At 42.0% G+C, this 26,784-nt stretch overlaps 2 protein-coding genes across 4 annotated transcripts; both read right to left on the minus strand.

The window, feature by feature from the left end:
- Positions 1 to 195: 195 nt before the first annotated feature.
- On the minus strand, positions 196 to 15,655 carry snrkb (SNF related kinase b). Of its 3 annotated transcripts, none has more exons than XM_054619767.1 (5): positions 15,459 to 15,655; positions 14,077 to 14,492; positions 13,361 to 13,755; positions 5,221 to 5,362; positions 196 to 3,038 (listed from the first exon to the last, which is right to left on the minus strand). In XM_054619767.1, exons 2-5 carry the CDS (start codon positions 14,310 to 14,312, stop codon positions 1,943 to 1,945), a joined length of 1,869 nt encoding a protein of 622 aa, XP_054475742.1. In that variant the 5' UTR covers positions 14,313 to 14,492; positions 15,459 to 15,655; the 3' UTR covers positions 196 to 1,942. The 3 variants fall into 3 exon arrangements, with proteins under 3 accessions (XP_054475742.1, XP_054475745.1, XP_054475744.1); XM_054619770.1 differs by lacking the exon at positions 15,459 to 15,655 and adding an exon at positions 15,160 to 15,202; XM_054619769.1 differs by lacking the exon at positions 15,459 to 15,655 and adding an exon at positions 15,052 to 15,120.
- Positions 15,656 to 16,680: 1,025 nt separating this feature from the next.
- LOC129108624 (probable E3 ubiquitin-protein ligase HERC3) lies at positions 16,681 to 26,612 on the minus strand. The gene is made up of 23 exons (XM_054620496.1): positions 26,348 to 26,612; positions 26,140 to 26,257; positions 25,903 to 25,979; positions 25,312 to 25,533; positions 25,133 to 25,224; positions 24,764 to 24,894; positions 23,580 to 23,704; positions 23,420 to 23,496; positions 23,182 to 23,288; positions 23,017 to 23,076; positions 22,829 to 22,934; positions 22,548 to 22,746; positions 21,888 to 22,036; positions 21,663 to 21,779; positions 21,401 to 21,499; positions 20,374 to 20,526; positions 20,084 to 20,224; positions 19,819 to 19,988; positions 19,623 to 19,686; positions 19,412 to 19,482; positions 19,118 to 19,301; positions 18,893 to 18,989; positions 16,681 to 17,622 (listed from the first exon to the last, which is right to left on the minus strand). The coding sequence occupies exons 1-23, from the start codon at positions 26,562 to 26,564 to the stop codon at positions 17,360 to 17,362; spliced, it is 3,039 nt and encodes a 1,012-aa protein (XP_054476471.1). The 5' UTR covers positions 26,565 to 26,612; the 3' UTR covers positions 16,681 to 17,359.
- Positions 26,613 to 26,784: the final 172 nt, after the last annotated feature.

Genomic DNA, 26,784 nt, shown 5'->3' on the forward strand with positions numbered 1-26,784 from the left:
AACACAGCCGGTTATGAAAAAAACACATCTTACATCTGAGTTTCAGCAGAGAGACGTTGGTCTGTATAAAGTTCTTCTTCTCAGACGCCATCCATTGATGCCACATCTACAAGTGTGACAAATAGTAGCAACACTGCACACTATCACTGTCCACGTTCTCTATAAAACCAGCACACCGCACACATTCATCCTGTTGATTTAATCCATTTTAATAAATAAATACAGAAAAATAAGTTCACAGCTCCATGGAGACGTGGTCCTAGTTACAATACAGGTCAGTAGACACAGACACACTGAGGGGAGACAGGTTGCAATCACACAGGAACAAATAATGGGATTTTTATCCCTCGTCTGCACAGATTTGATTCTTTCATGGCTGATGAAATATAACCTATAATCAGATTTCACATGACATCCGCTGCTTATATATGCAGGGACCGTCCAATCACAGGTCGCACGCTAAAAATCCAATTAGTTGTACCCATGAAAGTGCAGTGACTGATTGGAATACGCTCGCTTTACTTAGCTTATTGTACAGCTTTGGCCTTCTTTAACCTTACAAAATGTTTCACTTCTTGTCTCAGCGTGAAAAGAGGAAAAATATACAGTATGAAAAAATAGAGAGACACACAGAGGCATTATATGGTAAAATAATACCATACGGAGGGACTCCTCAGCTACATAATAAAGTATCACATCATTCAGGCTAAATGACAAACAAACCTAATCCATCGGTTCAAGGACAAAGCTCGTATAAAGCTACCTGCTACAGTAGTCGTACTGTGTGCAATTCATCATTCAGTGGATTACCTCAAGGTACTTACAGTTACACAAGAACAAAGTCCTGTCAGATCCAAGACACATGGAGGTATATTGTGATAAATAACAGTAATAACATGCACAAAGTCACATGTCTCTTTAGAGAATTAATATCTTTGACGGTCATAAAAAAAAAAAGGTCAAGAATCTTCATATCTGCACATCCAAAATAAATCTGTTATGATTAAACTGTTCAGTATGAATACAAAGAACAAGTTCAAATACAATGGAAGACCTGCATCCCAATCAATGATCAATGATCCTATCAATAGTATTATACAGTGTGTTAGGACACGTCGTTATATCAAATAGACTTTAGGATTAAGAGTACAGAAAATCATATAATCATCTCAGTCTTAGGCATGTATTACACAGTATCATATGGTATCATATATCACATCATATCATAACAGTCTTTCTATAATAGAGCTTATATTTAGAGCTTTTAAACCAATGAGAAGCAAGTTGTGCAAAGGGGAGAGAAAAGGAGCGCTACTCTGTAGCAGAAGCTGGTTCAAAGTTTATTCCTATTCATATATTATAAATATGAAATCATGGATCAACTGAGCGCTAGACCATTCTGACTTTTAGAACTTTTCTCACACAGTCAGAACCAAAATGACACGTCGGCCATGCATGTGCAGTATGAAACCCATTTCATCATTATAGGCACCTTTTAAACAAACAAATAAAGACGATAGCTTATTCAATAAAAACTGTTGCAGTCATTATGTCCATCTCTTCCTGTCGTCATCTTTCTTTAATCTCCCTCCTGTAGGTCCAGTATTGTTTCTTAGCAACAGATTGGACACCGTCTAGTCTTTTTACTTCTATGGTTGCTCCTGTAGCTAATGCATGAGGTTCTGCTGATGTCTGACTACTGTGCTGTACACCACCGCTAGCTTAACACAACGTTTATCACATGAGCACAATGCTAGAACGGAGTGTTTGTAGGTATGAAGCTGTACACGTCCCGTCCCGTCCCGCACGCTTGGTGTCTTGCACGCAGCGGTTATGCCACTTCACAAGGTCTGACGCCAGCCATCTGCCCACCGCTAAACAGTCTGCGTGTCCCAAGCGAGCGGGCGGCACATCACCGGCAGCATTCCTGCTGTGTTTTCACTTACAGCACGTGGCAGCAGTTGTACTGAGCCAGAGGCAGGATCTTGGGCTTGTTGTGCGTCGGTATGTTGAAGGCCAGAGCCTTCTCGCACAGAGGGAACTGAAAGAGTCTCTCCCTCAGCTTTATGCTGTGCCGTTTGCCCTGCTCCACCCTCGGAGCGGCCTCGTCCCGGGTCCCCGATGCATTGTGGGGTTGAGATCTGTCTGTAGAGGGGTCATCTCTTCCGCCCTCCTCCGTTTTCTCGTCCCGCTCTCCTTCTCCTCCTGATTTTTGCTCCTCCTTCTCGTTCAGTATGGAAGAGGACGCAGATATGGAGGGCACCGAGGATTCAGGGAGGAGAGGAGGAGGTTTGTTGGTGCTGTTGTTGTTAGGTTCTGTCTCCCCGTCCTGTCCTTCCTCTGGGCTCGTGGAGTCCATCTCTCCCTGACAGCAGGGTACTCCCAAACCGGGCAGAGAGGATGGTGGGACTTCAGGAGTCTGACTGACTGGTTTGTCTCCATGACTGACCGGCTGGTCTGAAATCACACAGCCACTGTCTTCTTTCTCTATTTCCATTTCCATCTCTTCCTGCTCCTCCTCTTCCTCCTCCATAATCTCCACTAAGCTTCCTAATTCTTCTTTTTGTTCTTCGTCTCTGCACCTTTGATCATCTGCACCATCAAGCATCTCCTCCGCTTCGTTTTCTGGCTCTGATACAAACAAAGACGGCAAACATTCACCCTCTTTTGCCAAAATGCTCTCCTCCTCCTCCTCCTCCTCTTCCTCCTCTTCTTCCTCCTCACAGATCTGCTGTAGAGCCGGAAGGATCTTGGTGACCGGAGGCTCCTCGGGAGGAGGTGGACGGAGGGTGAAGCTGAGGCTGGGCTGCCAGGGGCCGGGGAATGCCTGCTGAGGCGGGGGCCTCGCCGCGAGCAGGTCCCCGCACTCAGGTGCTCCTGAGCGGGGAGAGCTGGGAGAGAGGGCCCCTGAGAGCCAGTGTGGAGGGGCCTCGGGGGTCAGCAGGGCGTCGTCAAGCCCCTGCAGCCAGTGATGAGCCTCGATCTCCTCGAGTGAGGCGCGGTGAGACGGGTCCTTCTGGAGCATCCTGGAGATCAGGCTGACGGGGAATAAAACAGAGAGGATTATTGTTTCATGAGAACAAAGCTGCAGTTTGCTTGCTTTATTTTTTGTATCACAGTTTGGAGAACAGCTGATAAACCAACTGAGTGACACAGAAAATGACTTGATTAATATCTGATATAGGTCACCTCCCTGCATCTTAACATCTCACTGTAATTCCTTCAAACCTAATTTAGTTACTAATTCTATTCGGAAACCTTTTTCTAAAAATTGAAAGCACCGTCATGTGACCTGCGCCTAAGTCATATGACTAGAGCTGGTTCAAATATCTCAGGATGTGTTTGCGGCTGCAGATAATCTAACAAACCACTTGGTTGAGGGTGTTTAATGCTTGTTGCCTTCTAGAGAACAGGAAATCGGTGTATCAAGGCGTTCATTCATTTCAGAGCAAGATGCAGCTGCTGTTTTACTCGTGCAACTTGTAGTGCTGCTGTGTTCTTTTTTTTTATATTATGTACAAGACTAACCACTTTGTCATGTTTCAGTATTTTTAAATTGCAGAGTTCCCCAGCCTGGGTGTGTATTTGCTCATGTTTAAATGAATGAGGTTGGTTTTGTTCTATATTTTTGTCACTATCAACAAAGCCAACCCAATGAAAAGACCAAAACAACAATGTGATAGTCCGTCTTGCAAGACTTTCTCACTTTCATTCCCTGTCGTTGCTCTTTTGGTCCATTTATTCAGGTCACAATCTTTAAAAAAAAATGACTCACAAATATATGATTTCATTAAGGCTGAGAAAAACAACTGCATGCTGTTTATTTCACCAAACATTATTCAAATAGGATTACAAAATCTAATTTGGGAGGGATTATTTTCAGCTGCAGATTAAGACACATTTTTTGCTCTAGTTAGTATTTATCCCATCATAATGGTGTATGTGTGTGTTCATGGTAACGAAGCCACATGTCACCCAGTGCAAAAGTGTGGCTCACTGATGGGTTCCCGCAGGTTTCACCAGGACAGAGATTTTTAATACAACACAATATCATTTAATACCTGTTTCAACATCAAGTGTGTTGTAAAACCAGTAGAGACGATATGGTCTTTAATCATCACGTGTTTTAGAAAATGTTCAGCAGTATATAACAAAACGTCCTAATGAGTAGTTAATTAGATTCACACAACCCTGATAAGGAGCACAACATGGGTGGAGGGTTTAACCAATTAAAAATGATTAATTCATAGCTAGCAGTAGTGACAGAGCTGGCTTTGGGTATGAGGGGCCGACTGCAACAGCCTCCTGCGCATATACAGGCCAAGAAAATATTGAAAACTTTTGTAAATGACTATTTAATAACTTAAGGCCTTTTTTTTGTTTTTTTCCCCAAGACCTGCAGATAAATTACACAAATTTGGATTTTAATTACAAATGTAAAACAGAGTCAGTGATTTTTTAAATACGGATCTGAATTTGGACTTGATATACCCCTACCTGCCAGCCATCTACTTCCCCTATTCTTCATGTCTCTGCAAAAGTCTATTGAGCTTGTGAAACCTGGAAGACTGTGTTTTGTGGGTTTTTTTTTTTATCTCAGAGTTATGTCATTCATCTCCGAAGCTGCAGCAGCAGCAGATCACACTGTATTGATGTTTACGCAGTACTGCTGTGAGCTCATAGCGGTGTGTTATGGTTGGAAGCTGTGAGGAATGAAAGTGAATTAAGAAGACATATGTGAGGTGCATTTTGTTTCAGGGCTGTGTCTGTGTGTGTGACGATGTTGAAATGCACTCAGATGTTTTGTACAAAAGAAAACAATGGCAAATATTTGAAATATAACATTCACTGTTTAAGGCCTATAGAGTGTTTGATGTTTTTAGCTAGAACTGTATTTGCAGCAGGATGGAGAAGCTTCTGAAATAACTAGGACACTTTCATTATCCCCTGAAACGCACACTAATGAGATGATTTTACGGTCAGCAGCTTCTTAACACCGGGTGACCCACCACATCTATTCCACGGCGTAAAAATCTCCCGGAGCAGAATTAGCCTTTAAGTGAAGAATCAAATTTCAATTTTAAAATAAAACTTGAAAAGATAACACAATCTCCCTATCTTAAAGATTACCCCTTTTTTTCCTGAAGCTGTGATCAGAGAGGAAAACCTTAATCGTATCAGCCATGTTGCATCGGTCTAGTGCGGCTCCTTGGTACTCACTCTCTGCAGTCGTCGGAGACGTGTTCGGGGACGCGGTAGCGACAGTCCAGGATCATGACCAGAGTCTCGCTGTCGTTGGTTTCCTGGAAGGGAGGGACTCCACACACCAACATGTACAGGATCACCCCGAGAGACCAGATATCTGGAACACACACACACACAGAAAAGCACAAAAATTAACCTTAAATAGCAAATCATGTCAGGCCTTCAAAAAAAAAGCCCACATTCCCTCTGCTATCAGATCATATTTAGAATTCTGCGAGCCTTGTATTTCATGAGGGATATTTAAAAATAAATGCCCCTTTTCAATTTCACTCGAAAACACCCCTGAAGTTGTTTTTTTTTAAAAGCAGCACACAGATGAGGTGTAAATGTGATTCTGTCCAACAAATATATATAAAAATAACAGGGTTATTTATCGATTCTACTTTCTATGTCCTCCACCACATCCTCGACAGAGAGGTCAGAGGTCGGGGCGAGCAACAGAGCGTCCGAGCAGTGCATAACGTCACGTAAACATTTTTCTCAATGAAGTGGGAAAATATAAGAGTAAAGTGCATGAGTAACAGCTGCGTGAGCGCTTTCATGTGTCTAAAGTATGAGGCCTAAGCTGCAGACGGCTGGGCTCGAACCCCGACTCAAACACACACACACACACACACACACACACACACACACACACACACACACACACACACACACACACACACGCTTCCTGGTGCTGACCGACAGTGCTGACAGAGTGTTCTTTTACCATCTCCACCCTTTCCTTCCTCCCTCCCTCTCTCTCTTCCTCATGCAGATGCCATGGGAGGAGGTCCATGCAAACTCAGAACAGCCTGAACCATGAGGGAACACACAAGAAAACACACACACACACACACACACACACACACACACACACACACAACACACACACACACACACACACACACACACACACACACACACACACACACACACACACGAGGAGGGGAGCTGAAGGCCATAACAAACAGAGGGCCTTGTTGTGGTGTTGTGCTATTCTGAGAATGATCTTGCTTTCCTTCTTTTTTTTCTGTCTCTCCTTGTGTTTCTCCCCAAACACTAGAAATAGGAACACTGCACATGCTGTTCACATTGTGAGTCTACCCTGATGTAACATAAGAATTAAAGCCAGATTGCAAAAAAAAAAAAAAAAAAAAAATGCTGCCGATGCTAATATCACATTTGTTTCTCGAGTCATTTAAAGGACAATTCCAGTAGTTGGTGACCTTGTTCTTTTTTTCCCCACCAAGTTTTTCAGTTTCTTCATTGTCACCGTAGAAATTCACAGATGATGAACACCTCCCTTTGTAAATATACTTTTTCCATTATAATATTCAAAACAGAGCCAGATGAGATAAAGGGGGATTGAAAAACTCTCTTTAAGAACACAATAAAAAAAACCCAACACTGGTTCATTCAGATCCATTTCTATCCATAGATTCTCACACGTACCAGTCCCATGTGTAAACATTCAGCCATTGTCCCACACTATGACTGGTCTAAACAACGACCCTCAGTCCCTCCAATACAATGTGAACTCATGTGCACGCTCACGGGCACGCTCACGGGCACGCGCATGTCTAGAGTAGTGTTATGCAACCACGAGCCACTGAGTGCTGGGAGAGTACTTTTCTCTGCTCACTGGGGAATATCACACATTCTTACCACTCGTGAACTGTCTGTTAAGAACATGCCTGTCAAACGCCGGGCCTCTGGTGTTGCTGCTTGTAGCTTTATCAAGAACAACTTCACACTCAACAATGCCTTTCTTTGGGTCCTGAGTGATACACCTGCCATGAAAAAGTTGAGTCAAACACACCAGATTCAGGCAAGGTAGGCAACCTGGACCCACAGCTAAAAGAGCTCCAAACAGCTGTAGATTTATTATGATGTTTAGATATAAACATATTTAGTTATGTTACTATTCTAACTCATCATACCCTGAAACAAAAGCCCCCCAAAAGTACTTAGATATATGTAGCTCAGCTGTGTAGCCTCCTACTTACTGTGTACTTCTACTTCAGGGGAACACATTGTACTACTACATAAAAACGACATTTTTCCTATTCAGGGCACTAGAGCAATATGCTGGCTTTTATTGAGTTGAACTTTTTTGCTCATCATTGATCTGCCGAAGTGAATTTAAGGAAATGCATGCTATGCAGAAAATATTACTGTTGTGCAGTGCCTTTTGGGAGTTTTTAGAAGAATTTCAATGAACATTTTACAAATAAGCAAAGTTAGTGGTTACTTTGCAGATTCAGACTTGTCACACAAAATATAACAATTCAAATATAATGCTTTAATATTTATTACACTATCCAGCATCATAGAACGTTCCCCCAAATTGTTTAAATAAAGCGGTTCGCAGAACGCAAGGACAACTATGGTTGCTAAACTTTAGGAAAACAACGTCCCGCAAATGATCATGGAACGTTAGGGAAACAACTCCCTCTCACTCTTCACTTGGAGTAAACATTTGAAAGCGGGAATTTTACTGTGGGTATTAATAGTTTTACTGTAAATAGTTAATAGTTTTACTTTATAAATATTATTGAGTACTTCTTCTATGATGCCAGTTCCCAAGCTATCAGTTTAACAACGGGTGAAAAGTAAATGATTAAATCCAGCCCTGAAAACTTAATTAGCGGACGTATTTTGCTGGCGGTAACGTTATTAGTGTTATAAGTTTGTATCAAGTCAACAGCAGGGAATTTTACTCACACGAGGACAGGGGAAAAACACATCCATGTTGCGTAGTCCTAGCTGCAACATATTGATTCCAAAATAGGAATATTAGAGGCTTGCCTTCATATAACTTACGGGGTTATAAAGTAGAGCATGGATTTAATGAATGGAGTTATATAAGGGACTGACAGTAAGGCAAAAATGTACAAAATTTGAGTTGTAATGGCCGAGTGGTGCTGTTCCTGGAGGCCATAGCTCGCTTGTTCTCGTTGAAAAAAAGTGAAGAAAAGTATGGATGTGACACTATCCAGCATTCATAAAGCGTTTGCAGGCTATATCCAGGATCCAGCAGCAAAATAACTACAATGAGCCACCAAATTTGATAAAGCACTCCAAGGGTTCCCCAACAAAACAGCAACCAAGTGTTATGGATCAAAAGAGTGATTATCAGGGTTTACAAGGAACATAAAAAAAGACAAGCAAACATAAATGGCTTTATAGTTAAATGCATTGTGGCCTGCAGGCGGCACAAACATCAACTAAACTCACACATACACACACAGTGTATGTATATATATATATATATATATATATATATATATATATATATATAAACCAGATGTTGAGATACAAAAGCGCGTGCACAGAGTCCAGCAGTACTACAAAGAGGAGCGGAGCTGATCCTGGGTCTATGGTCGGCTGTGGCCCTTTTTTGGTGCTGACCTTTGAAGTGCACATTCCAAAACCCATTACGTCATAAGGGGTCAACAAAATCTGCCCCGTTCCACAGGGACCTCCAAGTGAAGACAAGAACATGCAGCCCTCTTTTGCCCACATCTGGAGGACACAACTGGAGTATAATTGCAAGGCGGTAACTGAATTAAAGGATGCATTCAGGTCATCAGTCACTGATAAACATACTATAAGATATGAAACGGAGCAATTATGAAGGCATTTTTCTCCTGATGCTGATAAATCTCATTATTCTGATGGGATTATCTTCTGAGTCTGATATAATGACCCTGATAAAGCTGGGAATATGATTATATGTACATGTATTGTGCATGCAGACGTGCATTTTACAGACATCACTGTAACTATTACCATGACTGTATGTATTCACCTTGCAGTGACAGTAGAGTGGATCGGGTGGAAATCCCACTCTGATCCGACTAACATTGGATTATTTCTTGGGAATCAGACGAGATTCATGAATAATGTAGGACAATGTATGTTCTAACTGGAACTACCGCCTCACAGTTGCATGCCTCCACAAACCAAAGTCACGTTGCAGTTTATGTCCATGTCTGTCCAAAATACCATCACATACTAGACATTTATTGGTAATTATCACGATTAGCATATGAATCAAAAAATGTTATCGCGCTCCTGAGAGTGGGACGACATGGGACGTCATAGTGACCTTGATATTTGACCTTAAAAAAAACTAATCAGTATGTCCTTGATTCCAGGTGTATTTTTGTGCCAAATTTGAAAAAAGAAATCTTGTGCAGGAGAATGAACCGGACAGACGGACAAACAACACAAAAACATAATGCCTTTGGCCACGGCTGGTGCGAAGGTTAAAAAAAAATATGTATACACTCTCCTAAAAAAATTAAATAGTAATCTTGTAGGCAAGATGTGATATTTAAGGTTAAGGCAAAAAACAAAGCAGGGTATTTGCGAGAGACAGATTCCAACCTGGTCCAGAATATTTGTTTCTTGTGTGGGTTTAGCTCCAAAAAAAATGTATCTTAAATTTCCCAAAATTCAATCAGTAGCATCCTTTGTTTCATCATCATCTTTCGATGACGTAATCTGGGATATTTTCTCAAACTTTAGAAATCTCCTACATAGTTGCAGAAGAAATTGCACAACCGTTTGTCTCACAGGCTGACCTTATTATGTGAAATTGGTGGAGGGCCCCCTTATATATTAAAAAATAAAAATAAAAATAATAAAAAAAAGGCCAGACTTTGTTTTGCAATAAATGCAGCACGGTTTAAGCTGAAGCAGCAGAGTGCTGGTTCTGGGCTTTGCATAGTTTTGGAAAAGTCCTTGTTGATATAAACACTCCAGCAGTCTTCAGGTTGATATGGAAACACTGACAGAGAGGTTTTAACCTCTCCGGTTACCCAGTTATTACTTGATCTAAGCTTTCCATGTGTTGCTCCCAGTTAAGCCACAAGCATCCATCCCCTTCCACCCTGGAGCAGAGAAGTGAGTGGTGTATAGGAGAGGACGCATGGAAAGTCATTATTCTAAATGAGACTCTTTGCTGTGGTTTAATACGTCACCCTTTAAAGACATCAGAGAGCTCTAACCAAACATGACCTCAGACTTCATTACTGTGTCTGACTTATTTTGAATTGTCTTGTAAATGCTCTTTACAAGAATGGGACCGACACCAAAATCTACCACTTAGTGCTCTATAAAGCAGCTTTTTCCTACCGTCAAACAATTTTTTTTGCTGAATTTAAAAATGTCACAGTCTGCTTGGCTCAATTATCTAAGTTTTATAAGACCGGCAGAGCAAGTTACAACAAAATAAGCCCCGAAGTTGTCACCATCAGCAGCTTTTCTCAACAAAGGCATGTTATGCAGGACTTGTTGTCTAATGTTTGTAGACACAACATCCCTCCTCCCCTCGGCTCAGTGACACCAGAAGTGCGGTTGCCAGGTAATGGCCCAGTGTACCACCTGCAGCATCACATACGACAGCGGAAGTACAGCCAACCCCAGAAAAAGAAGAAAATAAAAGCACAGGACAGAGTGCCACGCTGGACGATTGAGACGGTTTACTTTTGTACACGTCTAAATATTATTTTTAATCCGGCATACCTTTAATGCGCTTTAAGGCGAATAATTCTACTTTAACCACATGTGACAGTCCCAGTCAATGCATTTTAGACTTCACAGCGTAAACAGTGTAGCTGACGCCCAGAGAGGCTTACATTATCTGCCAAATGCAGAACTTCCCCCTGCTCAGAACGTAGTCCACCGATGTAGGTCCCCCTCCCTTCTTATCTGTCATTTTATGCTACTTTATTGCTGAACACTTCTCCATCGTAACTCAACAAATATTGTCATAGTTAGATTGTTCTCAGGCAGTGCACATTCATGTCCATACAAACTATAATTTGTTGCCTCGTTACCATGCTGACCCAGTTCTATCTGAATCTTAAGTGCAAGTTCGAAGCAATTTGGCCATAAAAAGGATAACACAACGTTTGTCATTAGCACCATTGACCTAACGTGAGGCCTAAGATTAACAATAAAACCTCAAAAACAAACATGCGTGAGCAAAGCAATGGGCTGATATTATGTAACTGTAGACAGTGTTTATCTTTGTCAAAGGCAAGAGGCGCAATTGAGCCTTGTGTCTGTCCTCCACATCATATGACACACACAAACACACACACACACACACACACCGTGTCCACAAACAGGCAAAGATTCCCAGCAGCGAAGGAACCACAGTGAATTAAACAGCAGTCTTTTTATAGACAGAAATATCAAAGGGACTGTGTGTGTGTGTGTGTGTGTGTGTGTGTGTGTGTGTGTGTGTGTGTGTGTGTGTGTGTGTGTGTGTGTGTGTGTGGAGACGGTTTATGAGTCACCTTACTAAGCTGAGATCACTGAGGGACATCTCTTCCTCTGTGCAGCTCAGGATTAATCACACATTGGCCTACACATTTATTTATTGGTGTGTGTGTGTGTGTGTGTATGTATGTGTGGGAAGTGTACATTTCTAACAAAGTGATGATCTAACAGTGGCATCTGCAGGTAGAATAATGCTAAAATAGAACGGACAAAAAGTGCTCTTGAGTGGAGGTGAAGCAGAAATCAAGTCTTGGAGGATGTAATAATAACACACACGAATGGATTTAAACATACGCCCTTCGTGTGGACGCTTTTAGGAACAGGAAGTCAAGTGAAAAAATAGGAACTAAGGCAACAAATAAGTCAAGTTAAAGCTATAGAGGCGTGTGAGAAGTGTTTATCTGTGACTGCTCATTTTTATGCCCATCCCACAAAGACTACTACAAGTAGGCAACAACACAAGGTTATACGAGACAAAAGAAAACTCTAAGATAACACTACTACAACAGACACTGTAGATCCTTCCACATGTTCAGCTCCTGATTGTGGTTGGGATGCACTTATATTCAGTACAGATGCTGTACCAGAATAAATTGTGCCAAAACCCTGCCAAAATCCATCCTAGTCCAGTTTAGCAGATTAGGCCACCAACCTCCCTGAAGCTGACATGTTGTGTGTTTTCCTTCTGTTGCTATGGTGTCAAATCCTACAATCTAACGGCCTCTAATGTCACACAGTGGAGAAACAGTGATGCATTCTCTTTCTGCTATCTATCTCTGTCTCTTTACTCTCTCTCTCTCACTCTCTCACTCTCACACACACACACACACACACACACACAAACATTCGCAAATGCTTGCTATGCAGTGTGAGAGAGCAGTGGTGAGCTGCAGTGTTTGGTTCCACTGCAGAACGTGCCCCGTTGGCTCAGGACCGGCTGGCTTGCTTAGACTGACCCAGATACAACCACTAATCCTTTACGGACATTGTACACACACATGTACGAACACACACAGATCCACACGTACACACGGTCAGGCACAAACAAATACAAGCACATAAATACGGAAGGGTATACAAGGCAGGAACACACTCACTGAGATACAAGAAAATACACAGGGTCAAGAGGACAAATGTGGCCACACAAACCCTCTCACAGACAGAGGGAAAGTGGTGGATGCACTCACACACACAGGCTCACACAAACAGGCACAGTGAGGTAACGTTCACAATACAAGCTTTAGTGCTCAATTAAGATGTATTGCTTAGATCCTATTGTTTTTTGTTTTGGCTGTTCGCATTATTTATTTTTTAAGTGGTCAATATCAGAATCCAGTGTGAACTGGTCACAGTCCTGAACTGACCGGCATGCATGAACGAACATAACAAACCAGGTCCTAGACACAGCACGCTGAGCTACAGATGAAGACATGTAGGCCACTGAAGTCAGCTTTTACAGTTTCATTCATAAGTTGATGTGAAGTGAAAGCCAGTGAATTTGTGAGCAGACGATAACGAGGACGGTCGACTTAACGAGCAATTTTGGTAATTTTATCGCGCTAATTTAACTTTGCCTCTGAAGAAAAAGAGAGACACTGCTTGGCAGGCAAAGAGAAAAGACAGCAAGTAGAACTATCTAACTCAGTGAAATAAAGGTTTATCGCACAACTTTGTATTCTGTTAATCATCTGGCGACCATTCAGATTTCTCATGTGCCACCATGTGGGATCCTGACCCCCAGGTTGGGAACCATTGATCTAGACCAACAGTTCAGTTAAAAAAAAAAAAAAAATCAAAACAATCTAAATTGGTTTCTCACCCACAGCTGGAGCATCATACTCTTCTCCCAGCAGGATCTCTGGAGCGGAGTAGGCCAGCGACCCACAGCTGGTGGCCAACATCGTCCCGGGTTGGAATAAGTTGCTAAACCCAAAGTCTGTCAGCTTCACCGCCCCCTGCTGGGGAAAGAACACCACGTTCTCGGGCTTCAGGTCCCGGTGCACCACGTGGAGCTGGTGGCAGTACGCCACAGCGCGCACGATCTGGGCGAAGTGGCGCTTGGCGGTGCCCTCGGCCACGCCCCCCTCGTGACGGAGGATGTAGTCGTAGAGGTCGCCCCCCTCGGCCAGCTCCATGACCAGGTAGAGGGTGGTGGGCGTGTCGATGACTTCGTAGAGGCGGACCACGTTGGGATGCTGCACCAGCCTCATGCACCTGGAAATAATTAGTAACTATGGTGAGATAATTGTATATTGAACATAAGCTATTAATAGAGCTTTGAATAAGGATGCTAAGAGCGGTGCAGCTCCTCCAGGGCACCTTAAAACTACACAAGTTGTTCCTTTTTTGTTCCATGATTGGCTCAGATAAGATTCAGATGGATCACCGCAGTTTATTATCAGTAGGCTTGTTTGAAATCCTATTAAATCTGACCTAAAAATAGCTACAAAGTGCTCCCACTTTTGTTTTTCAAACCATTTTTGAACCTTTTTCTAAATCTTTTCTTCTCAAGCTTAGACTTTCAGTATTATTTACCTCACTTCCTGTAAGAGGTGGCTTGCTGCCATCACATCGAGTTTTGTCTTGTCAATCATCTTGACGGCAACCAGTTGCCTGGTGCTGACGTGACGGGCCAGCTTGACCACAGCGAAGTGGCCCCTGCCCAACGTCCGACCCAGATGGTACAGTCCGCTGAGATCGGAGCGACCGGGGCTGCTCCTGGGGTCGAGGTGTCCATCCTGGGCGGAGGTTAATTCTCCAGGGGTGTCCATGTTTGAAGCAAAACAAAAGGGGGGTGGGGGGATTTGGAGGAGAGGAGGGAGTGAACTGAAAGAGTTTCAGGAGAGAGGGACAAAAGGAAACGGGAGACGGAAAATAGTTGTGTCAAGGTGTCAGGGACGGAGGAAGGAGGGGTTGCAGGGCAGCGAACTTCCTCACTGACGGGGAGATGCCTGGCAGGACAAAGAAAAGAGAACAATAAATTAGAAGAAATGAAAGCTAGATGATTGAAACAGGCTTAGAAGAGGTCAGCTGCATCTAGCGCCTCATCCCTTCGAGAGCTGGACCAGATTGATGTTTCATATATTTGAACAAAGGCAGAGAACACAGAACAAGTTTTCCAATCAAGTAGTGAAGACTAGATTGCAACGTATACGAAGTTCACACTCTCGCGGTCTAGAATGAGAACAGCAGGGGGTTAAATATTATTTTTATTGTCTGTGATGTTGTGAAGGGCTGTGTTTGGCTCGATCTCAAATAACACCCATCCAGCACAAATGGCACGCCAAATCAATACTGTAACAGGAAACCATAATGTATGTGTGTGTGAGTGTGTGTGTGTGTATGTGTGTCATTAGTTTGGCTAAGAGGGTCAAAAGGTGGCATTAGACCTGATGATGTCATCATCAGACCCCCCACCCCCCACCCCCAAACAAGTTTAGCTGCCAGCATCATCTTCATTACCACGGTCATCATCAATGCAATTACCACTGTCAACTTCATTGCTGTTACCTTCATCTTATTCATCCTCATCTTCATCACCATCACTTATTCATTACGGACAACAGCAGCCTTTCCCCCACATGTTTAAAGGGCCGAGTGAACAGCAGCAGGCCTCACCGGGTTAATGTGCTCTGATATCCTTGGCTGTGCGGCTTTATCGGATCCAAAACACTGCGTTATCTAGAGACGCGCGCAGGAGCTGCTACACTTGCGGTGAGGCCAGCCGTTCTCCACTTGGCCGCAACCGCAGTCCCGAGTTGGCACATATGCATGTAGTCGTCCCCTCCTGGGCGGCAGCTCAACACCTCCAAAACAAACGCTCCCAACAACCTGGACAAGCGCAGCACGAACGTAACGCCGCTGCAGGACGGTGAGAGGCGGCAACGAAAAACACAGCAACCTCGGTGCCAACTTACCATTGTTGCACAAATATCCCGCAGCCGCGAACTGTCCAGCCGCGCGGTTCTCCCTGTCACTCCGCCGCCTCGCCGCGCTCAACTCGGACGTGGGAAATGACGGCGCCGCCTCCTCGTCTTCTTTCATAATACTCCATGTTCGCGGTCCATGTCTGCACATACTTTTCTCATGACCGCTCGCCTCAAGTCTTCTTAGAGTCTCTCTCGAGCTGTGTGACCGCGCGCCCGCTCCGCAAAGAGAGAGACAGAGAGAGAGAGAGAGAGAGAGATACAGCGGGACGGTAACATGCCGACGTGCGCGCGCGTGCACGCAGATACGCGCGTGTGTCCAGCTTTCCTTCTGACGTCAATACATTCCGACTCGCTCCCGCGGCGCAGCAGCAGCAGCAGCAGAAGAAGATCGGCCGCAAGCTTCTCGTGCTCGTGCGCAGTGGAGAGAGCAAAATGACTGAATGAATGCTCAGGAAGTCCAAGAAATTATGTAACTGTCTAATGAGTGTTTTTTTTCCTCAAAATAGCAGGGAGGCACAATGAGCTATGCTATAACATACATGATAACGTGCATTCCTGAAATGCTTCTATAATAAGGACTTTATTCGGATGGCTTGAGTTCACACAGAGGACTCAGAAGGCCACGATAGAAATGAGGACCTCAACTAAAAAGTTGTTTCCATTTATACCCCTATTTGTCCTTAGATATTGGGAGAGTCATGAGGAAAATTCACATAGCATTCTTTTGATATCTCTATAGGGAGCTACAGTGTGTCAAATGTACTCTTTTAAATAGGTTTACTACTGACCTCATCATGTAGATTTAATGTTACATGTTTTGTTGTGTGTATTATCCTGTTTCCATGTCCATCTATTGTATCTGATGTCACACTGACCACTGGAAATTACATTCTTGAACTGACTGCATTTAATATTTTGTTGTTATCTGTAGGTTTTAGAGGTTTTAAGCGTCTGCACTATTGGGCCGGAGTCTGCTGGATGATCTCATCCCGGCTGCTCTTTGTTTCCTCTATCCAGTCAGCCTGCAGAATAATAGGGCCATCTAGTGGTACTTTTCTAGGGTGAGGGGTTTGTCTCACTCTCTCGCACTCACCCATAAGAACTGTTAATACCAAATAATAGGTTATTCAACTAGCATTAAGTGTCAAATCCGCATATAAGGAAAGTTCAGTGCACCTCAAGGAAAAAGCAACTAAAGTTTTTCCACAAATTACAAAAAGAGGAATATATATGTTTTATTGTTTTTTTTACAGAGACAAATGAATACATGTTTTCGAGTGTTTTTCTTATTGGCCAAAATATAATATATTAAATAAGTAATCACAAAACAAAACAAAAACATTCTCTAAAAGGTCCCCTATTTTACACATAGCTACTGGCTTATCCCTCTGTTATAACAATATTTCCCCAACCCCATTTACTCCTGTTATTATATAATGCAATAAAACAGAACCACAAACTAGAAACGGAAATGACCATACAGTTTAACTACATACTACTAATAACACATAATCAGCCAGAACAAGATTTATTTAAGTGTTGTATTGGAATGCATTAGATTAAGTAAGGTGGCAAAACACTATTTCATTAATTTCAACTTGGTCTGCGAAAAAATATCACTTAAAAATGAAGACTGTTCCTGAAAAATGTAAAACATATAATATAAACATAAACAGCCTAAAACTCAGTTGAATTATAGCATGTTATACTCAAAATGCCTTCTGTTGCTACACCGTAGTGCTGCAAGGGAGGAATGGCTGCCCTTTAGTCACCCTTTTTAAAGTAGACTCATACAAGTCATGTGTATACAGTGCAGTGAAGTTCGTTTTAATCCTGAGGTAGCACATGAAAAGTGATCATAAGTAATAAATCAAGCCCACCCATACCCATCACAGAAACAGTACATGCTCCTCGTCCAGCAGCTGTGGATCCGACATCGAGAATTTTTTCTCTGTCATCAGGGCCATCGTCAGCCTGTCTCGCATGATCTCCTTGGATGAGTACAAGGGCAGGTACAGAATGGAGTGACATGTCAGAGACTCGGGGAAAAGTTGATCGTACTCGTGACCACTCTGGACTTGTGTCACGTAAACCTTCATCTTGACCTGGTCCATGCCAAGAACAGGAACCCTCCTGTACCCAGTCAGGAACCCTGAAGAACACCCGTGGAAGATAAGAAGTGAAACTATAGTTACTCTTTGTTACAATCTTTGTGAATCAGCATAATCTGCTATTGAAGCTGTAGTAGTCCATTTATTGATTGATTTATTTGAATGGATAGATAATAATTAATTATAATGATATTAAATAGGATTATATTTTCTCTCTTTACTCATTTCTTAAAATAACTGTTCAAGCACAGGTATCTAATGATGTTAATAATGGCTGGCTGCATTCCATTTAGATGCTCAAGTTTCTGTCAATGCTGGCTTACTGGGACAGTGGGAACAGAGCCATCATTCATATTATTATTTACATCTGTCCATTCTCCTCAAAGCCGGAGATATACTTGCTTTTTAACGACCTGTTCACATAGAAAACAGGCAGCGTCACGAAAATAATTCTTCACATACTTGCCTATGTAGGTAGCTATCAGGCAGCAAGTCTATGAGAAAATGACTCTACCTCTCATTTGATTTATTACCTCAGTAAATATTATAAACAGGAGTTTATTATTGCAATCGATAGTTTCAACTTTTCTTTAATACAGCATGATGTTCATTTAGTTAATTATGGTCCATTTAAAGTCAAATACACCATAAAGCAGATTTTGCTTTAGGGTCGGCTTACTGTTATTGACAGGTCACTGCCGCCACCAGAGCCCTATACGGCGTCTCTACGTCACTCCTCCACATTCCAAATATGGTGACTTCTGTTCATTGGCTTCGAAAAACAACAACATGGTGACGGCTGTAAACCAAGATGGCCACAGTGAAATTGCCAAACTTGAGGCTTCAAACGGAGGTCCATTGTAGATGATGTGTAAATAAAGCACATCACCATACTGCACCAACACTGTTCCTGCCTTTATGTGCTTATAGCATATCGTGAAAGTTTAGCATTCATTTCTGAGGACGTGCACAACCAACACTTGAATGAACACAGGATACAGGATCATGCGAACGCTAACACGCAAGTATATCTCCGTCTTTAGAATCACAGCCATAATCAACAGTTCTTAAGCGAACAACAACGATTCAAACCTTTGCAAAAGTGGGAAGCATTTTTTGTGGTGTGGGAAGTAAGGGTGTGGAAGTTAAGTTGGCAACTGCCTCTGACACTCCTTTTAGCCTTCCCCTCAACCACAATTAGCCATACTGTTGTTTGTAAAAAAGGACATATTTATTCCACAGCTCACATGCTATATGTTTGGTTTAAGGGTTCCACAATGAAAAGTCATTAACATGTGATACAGTACTTACAAAGGAAATCTTTCCTCTGTTCTTCTGTCAGTTCATCAAAAACCTCCCAAAACATCTGCTGGGTGTGGGAGGCAACGCCAGGTTCCCACATTGTGTTCTAATTCAAATAAAATAAAACAAAAAATGCAATGTTTTACATGGTTAAACAAGCTTGTGAAGATTTAGTAAATCAGTTGCAGTTGCAGAGAAAACCGGCTGAGCTTGTGGCTGGGACGGTGCGTGTACCTGTTTCAGTTTCACCCAGTCATAGTCGTCTTGGCCCACCAGCACTCCCTGCAGCTCCTCCGGCCGAAACAGCGTCACCAGTTTCCGGTCACACACCTGGAAGAAGCCGCGCTCGAATTCTTGAAACACAGCCTCTACTGACGCGTTGAAGACTTGATTCACATAGGCATCCACAAACTCCTTCCTGTTTAGCAGATTCAAGTTTAAATTCAACAAACCTCTCTCTGAGACGGAGATGATCAGGTTGCAGGTCCCACACATGCAACTTAGATTTAAACATTTTCAAAGTCTTACTTATTTAGAACTGTCAGTGGCTTTCCAGGATTTTGGGGGTCAAGGTCAACCTCTGTCCCATCCCAGTTTATCTGTTAAATGAATTATGAACAAGGAGGTTAGTTGTATCACTCCAAATACTTCAAAAAGACCTGCAGATTGCAGTTTTGAGTACTAAAAGAAAGATAAAAGAGGCACTTTACTGGAAACCCTGCGAGAGTAAAACACCAACCAAAAAGTTCTCGTCCAGGCGTTCTAGGTCATCCTCTTCATAGTCCAAGACGCACTGCAGACTCCTTCAAAAAACAAGTGAAACAAAAAAAAATAGTTACACCTAAAGAAATACTGAATTGTGTATGAAATTAACAATATTCAGGCATCAATTTAAAACCAAAAAATTGTATTCCTAAATTGAGATGAAAACTGACTTTCCAACAGTCGGGCTGAATTCAAACAAATCCTCCAGTGTCAGCTCCAGACCGAGCAGCTTCTTGAACAGAGCCAGTGGGAAGGGCAAGTGTATGATACTGCTGTTGTACAAGGCCAGTCCACACAGAACACCAAACAGGAAGAAGTTTGTCTTGTCCTCCTCTGTTGTCTGTATTCAGAAACAATGAAAATGTCTGTTGACTGCATATAGGTCCAGTGTTGAAGTGAATCCAGAGGTGTTGGTTGATGGATTTAAAGTCTTACCGTGGAGGGGAACCAGGCCAGCGTTTCCGAGTCGTTGAACATGAACATCCCAGATAGAGGTGACACCATTTCATGGAACAAGTGGTGAAAAAGGTCTCTCTTGTAGACGTCTGTTACCTTTGGGTCCCCGTCAAAATAGACCTGAGAGACAAAAAAGTTATAAACCTTCCTGTTAGAAACAGTTTAGATGAGATTAACAAAATTATTTAAGATTCAATGACATAACATACAAGTATAAAATGATTTGGCTATGCTTTAGCCCTCAGTTCAAAATTGTATCCAATATTTACCATAAGTGGCTTCTTGAAGTCTTTGGGATGAGCAGCAGCCAGTTGTTGGAAGGTGTCTTCCAAAAGTGACACTCGCTTCAGCTTCAGTCCAAAAAACCGAACTGACTCTGGAACTATTCCGAAAGGCCAAAGCTTGTTTGCCAGGTGTTCTCCCTATAATACAATTCAAAATTATATTTTCTTAAAAAGTTTTCTTATCTTAATTACATTTTTCTGTGATGTAATATAATGCATTTTATTATTAATGCTATTTTTCTATGACCACTTGGGGGCGCTGCAACTAGCTGTGAAAACAACAAGGGCATATTATCACCTAATGAAGGTGTTATCACAGTCCTATTTACACATCAGCAGACACAGAGATACATTTCTAAACTCTCCTTCTAGCTCTGTTTTGGTCTCAACAAAAAATCATGTGGGAGGTATTAATATTATTCATATCAATCTTGATATTAGAGGACAATACTTGCTGGAGTTGAGGTTTATAAGGGTGGCGAGCAAACCAAACTGGTAAATCTATGGGCCATAAAACCATAAAGACCAATTATTGGATTCCAGACGTGCCGCTTTCATCCTTTTAAACTCAAGGTCCTGGGGGTGGTTACACTTCTGTCACACCTGCTGTTACTAGGCAAGACCTGTGCCCTGCTCTGACAATCAAGAACTGTTCTTTTATTTAACAGTAAGGCTCACTGACTAAACTCAACAAAGTCAAAACAAAGAAAGAGGGAGAGATCATAAAGCTCTTGGTAGCCCAGAGTACGTCTACATTGCTACATCGAGAGCGCATGAAACGTGGCACGTGAAGGTCCCTCATGGAGCTTTAAAATGAGATTGCTAACGGAAACAGGTTGTCAGGTTAAATATTTTGCCACTTTGCAAAACTTAATTGGACACCCACTTGCTAACTTTAAAATAAACGAAACATCAATATTGCAAAACAAATGTTGATTTATCTGAGATTTCCTGACGGCCATTGTAATATTGTTGTTTGGTTAAATAAGGCAAAGGTTAAGGCTCAAGTTACCATAGTGTTTGTGGCATGGATGTCAAAAGCCATTTTCTTCGATTTCAGATCCATCACAAATGGGATGTTACAAAGGACAGGTGGCTTATCATCCATATCCTGAAGAGAGCATATGAGTAATTTAACATACAGAAATGTAAATTTGATGACCACATTTTTTCCCCCAAAATGTTGCTTTTATTTCACCTGAATGGGTACTATATGAAAAGCAACAAACAGCGTGAGAGAGAGAGAAACTAGCATTTTGTTAATCGTTTTTTACCTTGTTATATGACATCGAACGCCAAATCTGCAGATCTTTTTGAAGAAACGTTTCGCTAATTTCCAAACAAAAAGTTTGTTCCGGGATTCTCCGACGTCCTGCGATCCTGTCGTTGGCCTTTAAAACAGGTAGAGTTTGAAGGATTTTTGTAGAAAAGTTGAGTAAGTTGGTTGTGGTTTCTGTGGTGGTTTGAAATTCACGTAAAAAAAGATAAATGATACTCACGTTGTGCATGTTCTGGAGGACTAGTAGCAGGTTTCTGAGTCCAGGGTCACGAGGAACAGCCTCTGAGGACAGGATCACTGAGAGGGCCCGCTTCCACACTTTAACATGTTTAACCATGGTGGAGGTCGGCAGTGAGGACCACCAGTCCCCTTAAGAAGAAAACATGGAGACATTAATGACAGTGAGCTTTAACAACTGAGCAGACGGCACAGATCTGACTGGAGTCTGGAGTGTGCCACCAGAATAGTTAATGAAAATTATTAGACGCTACTAGTCTCAAAATATAATCATTCAATGCATTTATAAAATGAAAAAAATGATAACTGATCGAATAAAAATACTTTAAATGATGCCTTAAGGAACTTCAGGTTTTAAAAATTTGGTTTTCACTTAACTTTTTGTTATCCCACTTACTAATATGTCTGCCTATCTCATTAGTTCTACAACTCATGCCCTGCTTTACAACTCTTGTTTATAACTGCTTTACTGCATATACACAGCAGTGTACCACCTAAAAAATGAAAGAGCTCTAAAATGAATGATGCATTCATTTTGGATGCACACTTACCTAAACAATTTTATGATCACACAATCACATGATCCTATGACTAATGTTAAATGAAGCATCTCAAACATTCAAACAGCTATCTCTCCTAGTACCTAAGACCTGGAGGCTTTCGGCACAGAGTCTTTGCACGGCGGCGGCGATTGCCACAGCGAGATTTGTGCTTGTTCGTCGCAGGTCGTTTCTCTGGATCACATGCAGGAGCTCATTGAGAATCAGGAAGACCCTCAACCCCTCAACTCCCACGGGCATCTCACCAAGAGAGGGAGGCACGTGCAGGACAGCAGCCTCGACCTGTTGAGAGCATAAAATAACTGAGTAGGTTATTGCTGAGAGGTTTTGAAAGTAAACGTGAAAGCACATCTCAGTTACATACCTCGGCAAAAACATGATCCTTCTTCGCCAGTTTCTTGAAGGCATGTCGCACAAGTGACAAGTTCAAGCCAGAGTACTTCGACGAGGTCTGGAAATGTTTATCATTGCTGTGGAGACAAGAACATAATGTGACTGTGATGTAATTCAACAGATACAAAGACATGAAGATCATGCACGGGTGGTGTTTACCTTTGGTCAAGGAAGATTTGATTCATACCGGATGCAGAGGAAAATGTCCTGCGGATTTCCCTGCAAGGTTTTCATGTGGTTAGTCAATAATAATGAGAATAGAGTATTAAAAGATTTAACAGGCCATCCAGTTATATGGTATAACTGCCACTGCATTAAACTTACCGTTTGGTCTTTTTCCAAGACTTTGAATTACATGGAGTGACCCATCTGTCAATCACATCATCTGTTACATTGCTTACACTGGCAGTGTTTGACTCCTCATGCGCTTCCTGTGAAAGAAACAGGAAAGAGTTGGTCTGTTTGGTGTAGAAAAATGTATTCATATGTATAATTAATTGGGTTAAGGTATTATTAGACCTCTCACAATTATGATATGTACTGTATGTATTTGTGTTGGTACCTTAACAGACGTGCACGTTGCAAACGAACAGTTCCCTCCTGCGTAGATGTTTCCAATTATAGGACCATTAGTGGTGTCTGGAATGATAATAGAATAAAAGTTATCTCTGTGTATGAAAATTAAAACGCAATCAATTTAGTTACTTTGGAAATGTAGTCACCTTGTGGCAGTTGAACAGGTAGCGGCACGGACGGATGACTCTCCTCTCCATGTCCCAGCTGCCCCTGCTCTCCACACCCGAAGGAGTAGACCTTCTTGGAGTCCGTCAACACTAACGTGTGATCCCTAATTGAAATAACGTTAAAGCGCAAAAACAGTATTTAAATGTCAACAAAGATGCTTTTTCAGGAGTTTTACAGCCTCCCAGCCTCTATTTCACAAAACATTATAGCGAGGGTAGTAATCTCACTATTGTTGATGGAATGGGGCATGATCAACAGAAAAAAATGTGAAATTCAAATAAATGCAACACCCTGAGAATATGAGCTAGTAGCTGAAAGTTGTAGTCAAATTTTGAATTAGAAACAGACATTAGAAACTTCCCTGTGATGTTGTCAAATTAAATAATAAAAAAAAAAATGTATTTCAAAATGTTAAATTTGTGTTACAACGTTCTCATCGAGATATGAAAATTTGAATTCTGTTCTCTACTCGCTCTCTGGGCCATTTTGAAGTGTTCAAATGAACCTAAGAGTTCTGGCAAAGAGACTTTAAAATATGTTGCAAGGTACTACATGGAATCTTCAGAAAATCCTTGTTATTAATGACACCATTTGCCATTAGGTGAACTGCTAGTGCACGTGCTAGCAATAACGTTAGCAAGCCAGCAAGCTAGGTTTGGCCGGCTAGCTGTTACTTAGCTACGCTGCATGGATCTAGCGTAGGTTTCTTATTATGGTTAGCTTGCAAACTAATTTTACTGGGAAGAACAGCCACTCAAGACAGTATTTTGCTACGTTAGTTACGCACTGTCTGCGCTTTAGGGGAGCTGAAGAGATGAAAATGACTCTTTGCACATGAACGTCACATCCAGTGGATTCTCAGGGCAAACCCGTTCCAAGTCCTTTACATGAAAATCGGTTGACACGCTGTTATAGTAAACCGAGAAAGTTGGTGAAGGTCTAACTTTTAAAGTTACATAACATTGCGTTCACACATTGGCAATGCAAAGCGATTAATACATGTAAATTGCTTCACATAGTGCCTTTGATTCTGGCATTTCTTAGCAAAAACAGTCACAACTGGAAGATACAAAAAAATGACTCAAACCAAGCTGGAAGTGCGTTGGTAATGAGACTGAATTGCCTCAGAATAATTGCATAAGAGTTTATAATTGTACTGTACCGTCCACATGCAATCTTGGTGACCTTTGCCCCCAAGAGCTCCGCAACAAGCCGAGGTCGTAGTTCATCGCTGAATGAGTTGTGCCCAAGCTGTCCATATTGACCAGATCCAAATGTGAACACTGCACCATTCTGAGGAAGCAACCAGACAAAACCATAGTTTAATGTCCCACCTATGTTTTGTTGTTACATATTTACATATCTGTTGGATCTAGGAAGGTAGTGCTACATTAAGCCTGCGTTGGTGAGGCATGTAAAAAAAAATTGCCAGAGATCATTCAAAACACGTTCTATCATTTCAGTGTCATTTGTAGAACTGTTTACAACACAAGAGTGTTTGTGTTGTAAACAGTGCTTTTTTTAGTCTAACCTTTGTCAAAATGGCAGTGTGGTCCTTTCCACAGGAAATGTAAATAGTTTTCTTCGTGTTCAGGTTACAAACAGGAGTTGGTGTAGTCCTGTCTATTGGAAAACAAAATAACATTAAGTTTTACATATACACAAATAACAGAATGAGTATAAGATATGATTTTTTTTATTTTTTTTTACCTGTTGTGTCTCCCAGCCCGAGCTGCCCGCGGTCGTTTCTGCCCCAGCAGAACACGCCTCCAGAGATGGAGAGGGCGAAGCTCTGCTCTCCCCCTGCAGCCACCTGGACCAGGGGGAGCCCTGACAGACACTGGAGGTGTTGGGGTGAGTCGCCTCTGGGCTCGATCCTCCCCAAGCCCAGCTGGCCCCTGGAGTCCCGCCCCCAAGTATACACCTGGCCATCTGTGGAGAAATGACTTTTATGAAGCCCTGGAATGTTTGACTTTTGCAAAATCACTTTGCAATATATTTTTTAAGTGCTATGTAGCAGATGTTATATTATTATAATTATTATCTTCTACTTGGCCTTGATATCAGTCACTATTGGACTTTGAGTCCACTTTTACCATCACAACACAATAAAGGGTTTACAAAAAGAAGCTGTAGGATACAAACTTTAAAGCAGTGTTTAGCAGCACTGGTAGTATGTTACTGATTTCATTTTATTGCCTATAACTATGTTATACCCCAGGAAGAGTTTCTACAACTATCCTAGGAGCCTATAGCTTTTTGCTTAACATTGTTAGCAGTTCACTGTAGACTTCACTGTACCTTTGGTGAGGGCCACTGTGTGCTGGCTTCCACAAGCAACCTGAGATACTGGTATGTTACACAAAGCTTCCAGGGGCCTGAGAGGACAAGAGACAGAAAAAATAAAACAGCTCAAAACACTCGCCGACTAGCATTAGCCCAAGTGAGGATTTTTGTAATACAAATTTTGCATCATTACACACATTTTGATGCAAATTCTGGACACAGATTGACATCATGAGGTTAGTTTCTCCTTACCTCGGAATGTAAGTGCGAGTTGTGTCCACACAGAAAACGTTTCCTCCCTCAGAAAGCAGCGTGACCATATGATCACCACAACCCACGGCATGGATCTTCTCTTTACACGTCACGAACTCTGAAAGAACACAGCAGGTGTACTGTAAGTGATGCAAATAAGGAAACATTTTGCAAGAGCTTAGAAGGAAGTTATAAGACTGATGCTCACTCTGATTTCCTCTGACTCTTTCCCCATCGTTGCGCTCTTCTGTGCGAATGATGGCAGCATGTGTGTTGTTTTTGATGAAGGCAAGAACGCTGTGACCTGCTGACAGATCTGTGATGTCAAAGCCGAAGTTTAGAAGGTGAACTCCGTCGCCTGTTGAGATATTTGAGCCATCCTTCAACCGAAAGCCCTGCTGGCAGTTCTCTCCCCATGAAAACATCTTTGTAAAATGTCTCTGGAGGACCGTCAGCTGCTTTTAATAACTCAGCTCTGTCAGTCAGAATCGAAACTAGATTGGTTCATTGTGCATTCTTTGCTGTGAGCAAAGGAAAACAAAACTTAGAACCATGATGAAACGAAAATAACACTCCCAGTGAGTCAGAGGCAGGAGGAGCTGTCTAACTTGAGAGGAAAAAAGAAAAACGAAAGTGAAACTGGAG

The sequence above is a fragment of the Anoplopoma fimbria genome, chromosome 19, assembly GCF_027596085.1.
Source record: "Anoplopoma fimbria isolate UVic2021 breed Golden Eagle Sablefish chromosome 19, Afim_UVic_2022, whole genome shotgun sequence".
Classification (NCBI taxonomy): Eukaryota; Metazoa; Chordata; class Actinopteri; order Perciformes; family Anoplopomatidae; genus Anoplopoma; species Anoplopoma fimbria.

Excerpts from the sequence above, each read along its gene's own strand:
- snrkb (XM_054619767.1), bottom strand. The coding sequence starts at position 14,312 with ATGGACACCCCTGGAGAATTAACCTCCGCCCAGGATGGACACCTCGAC. Across the intron at positions 13,756-14,076 it reads CACCTCTTACAGGAAGTGAG|GTGCATGAGGCTGGTGCAGC; the intron begins GTAAATAATACT and ends AATTATTTCCAG. Across the intron at positions 3,039-5,220 it reads GTCTCCGACGACTGCAGAGA|CCTGATCTCCAGGATGCTCC; the intron begins GTGAGTACCAAG and ends ATTCCCCGTCAG.
- LOC129108624 (XM_054620496.1), bottom strand. The coding sequence starts at position 26,564 with ATGTTTTCATGGGGAGAGAACTGCCAGCAGGGCTTTCGGTTGAAGGAT. Across the intron at positions 23,289-23,419 it reads CAACGTGCACGTCTGTTAAG|GAAGCGCATGAGGAGTCAAA; the intron begins GTACCAACACAA and ends TTTCTTTCACAG. Across the intron at positions 21,780-21,887 it reads TCCTCCAGAACATGCACAAC|GCCAACGACAGGATCGCAGG; the intron begins GTGAGTATCATT and ends CCTGTTTTAAAG.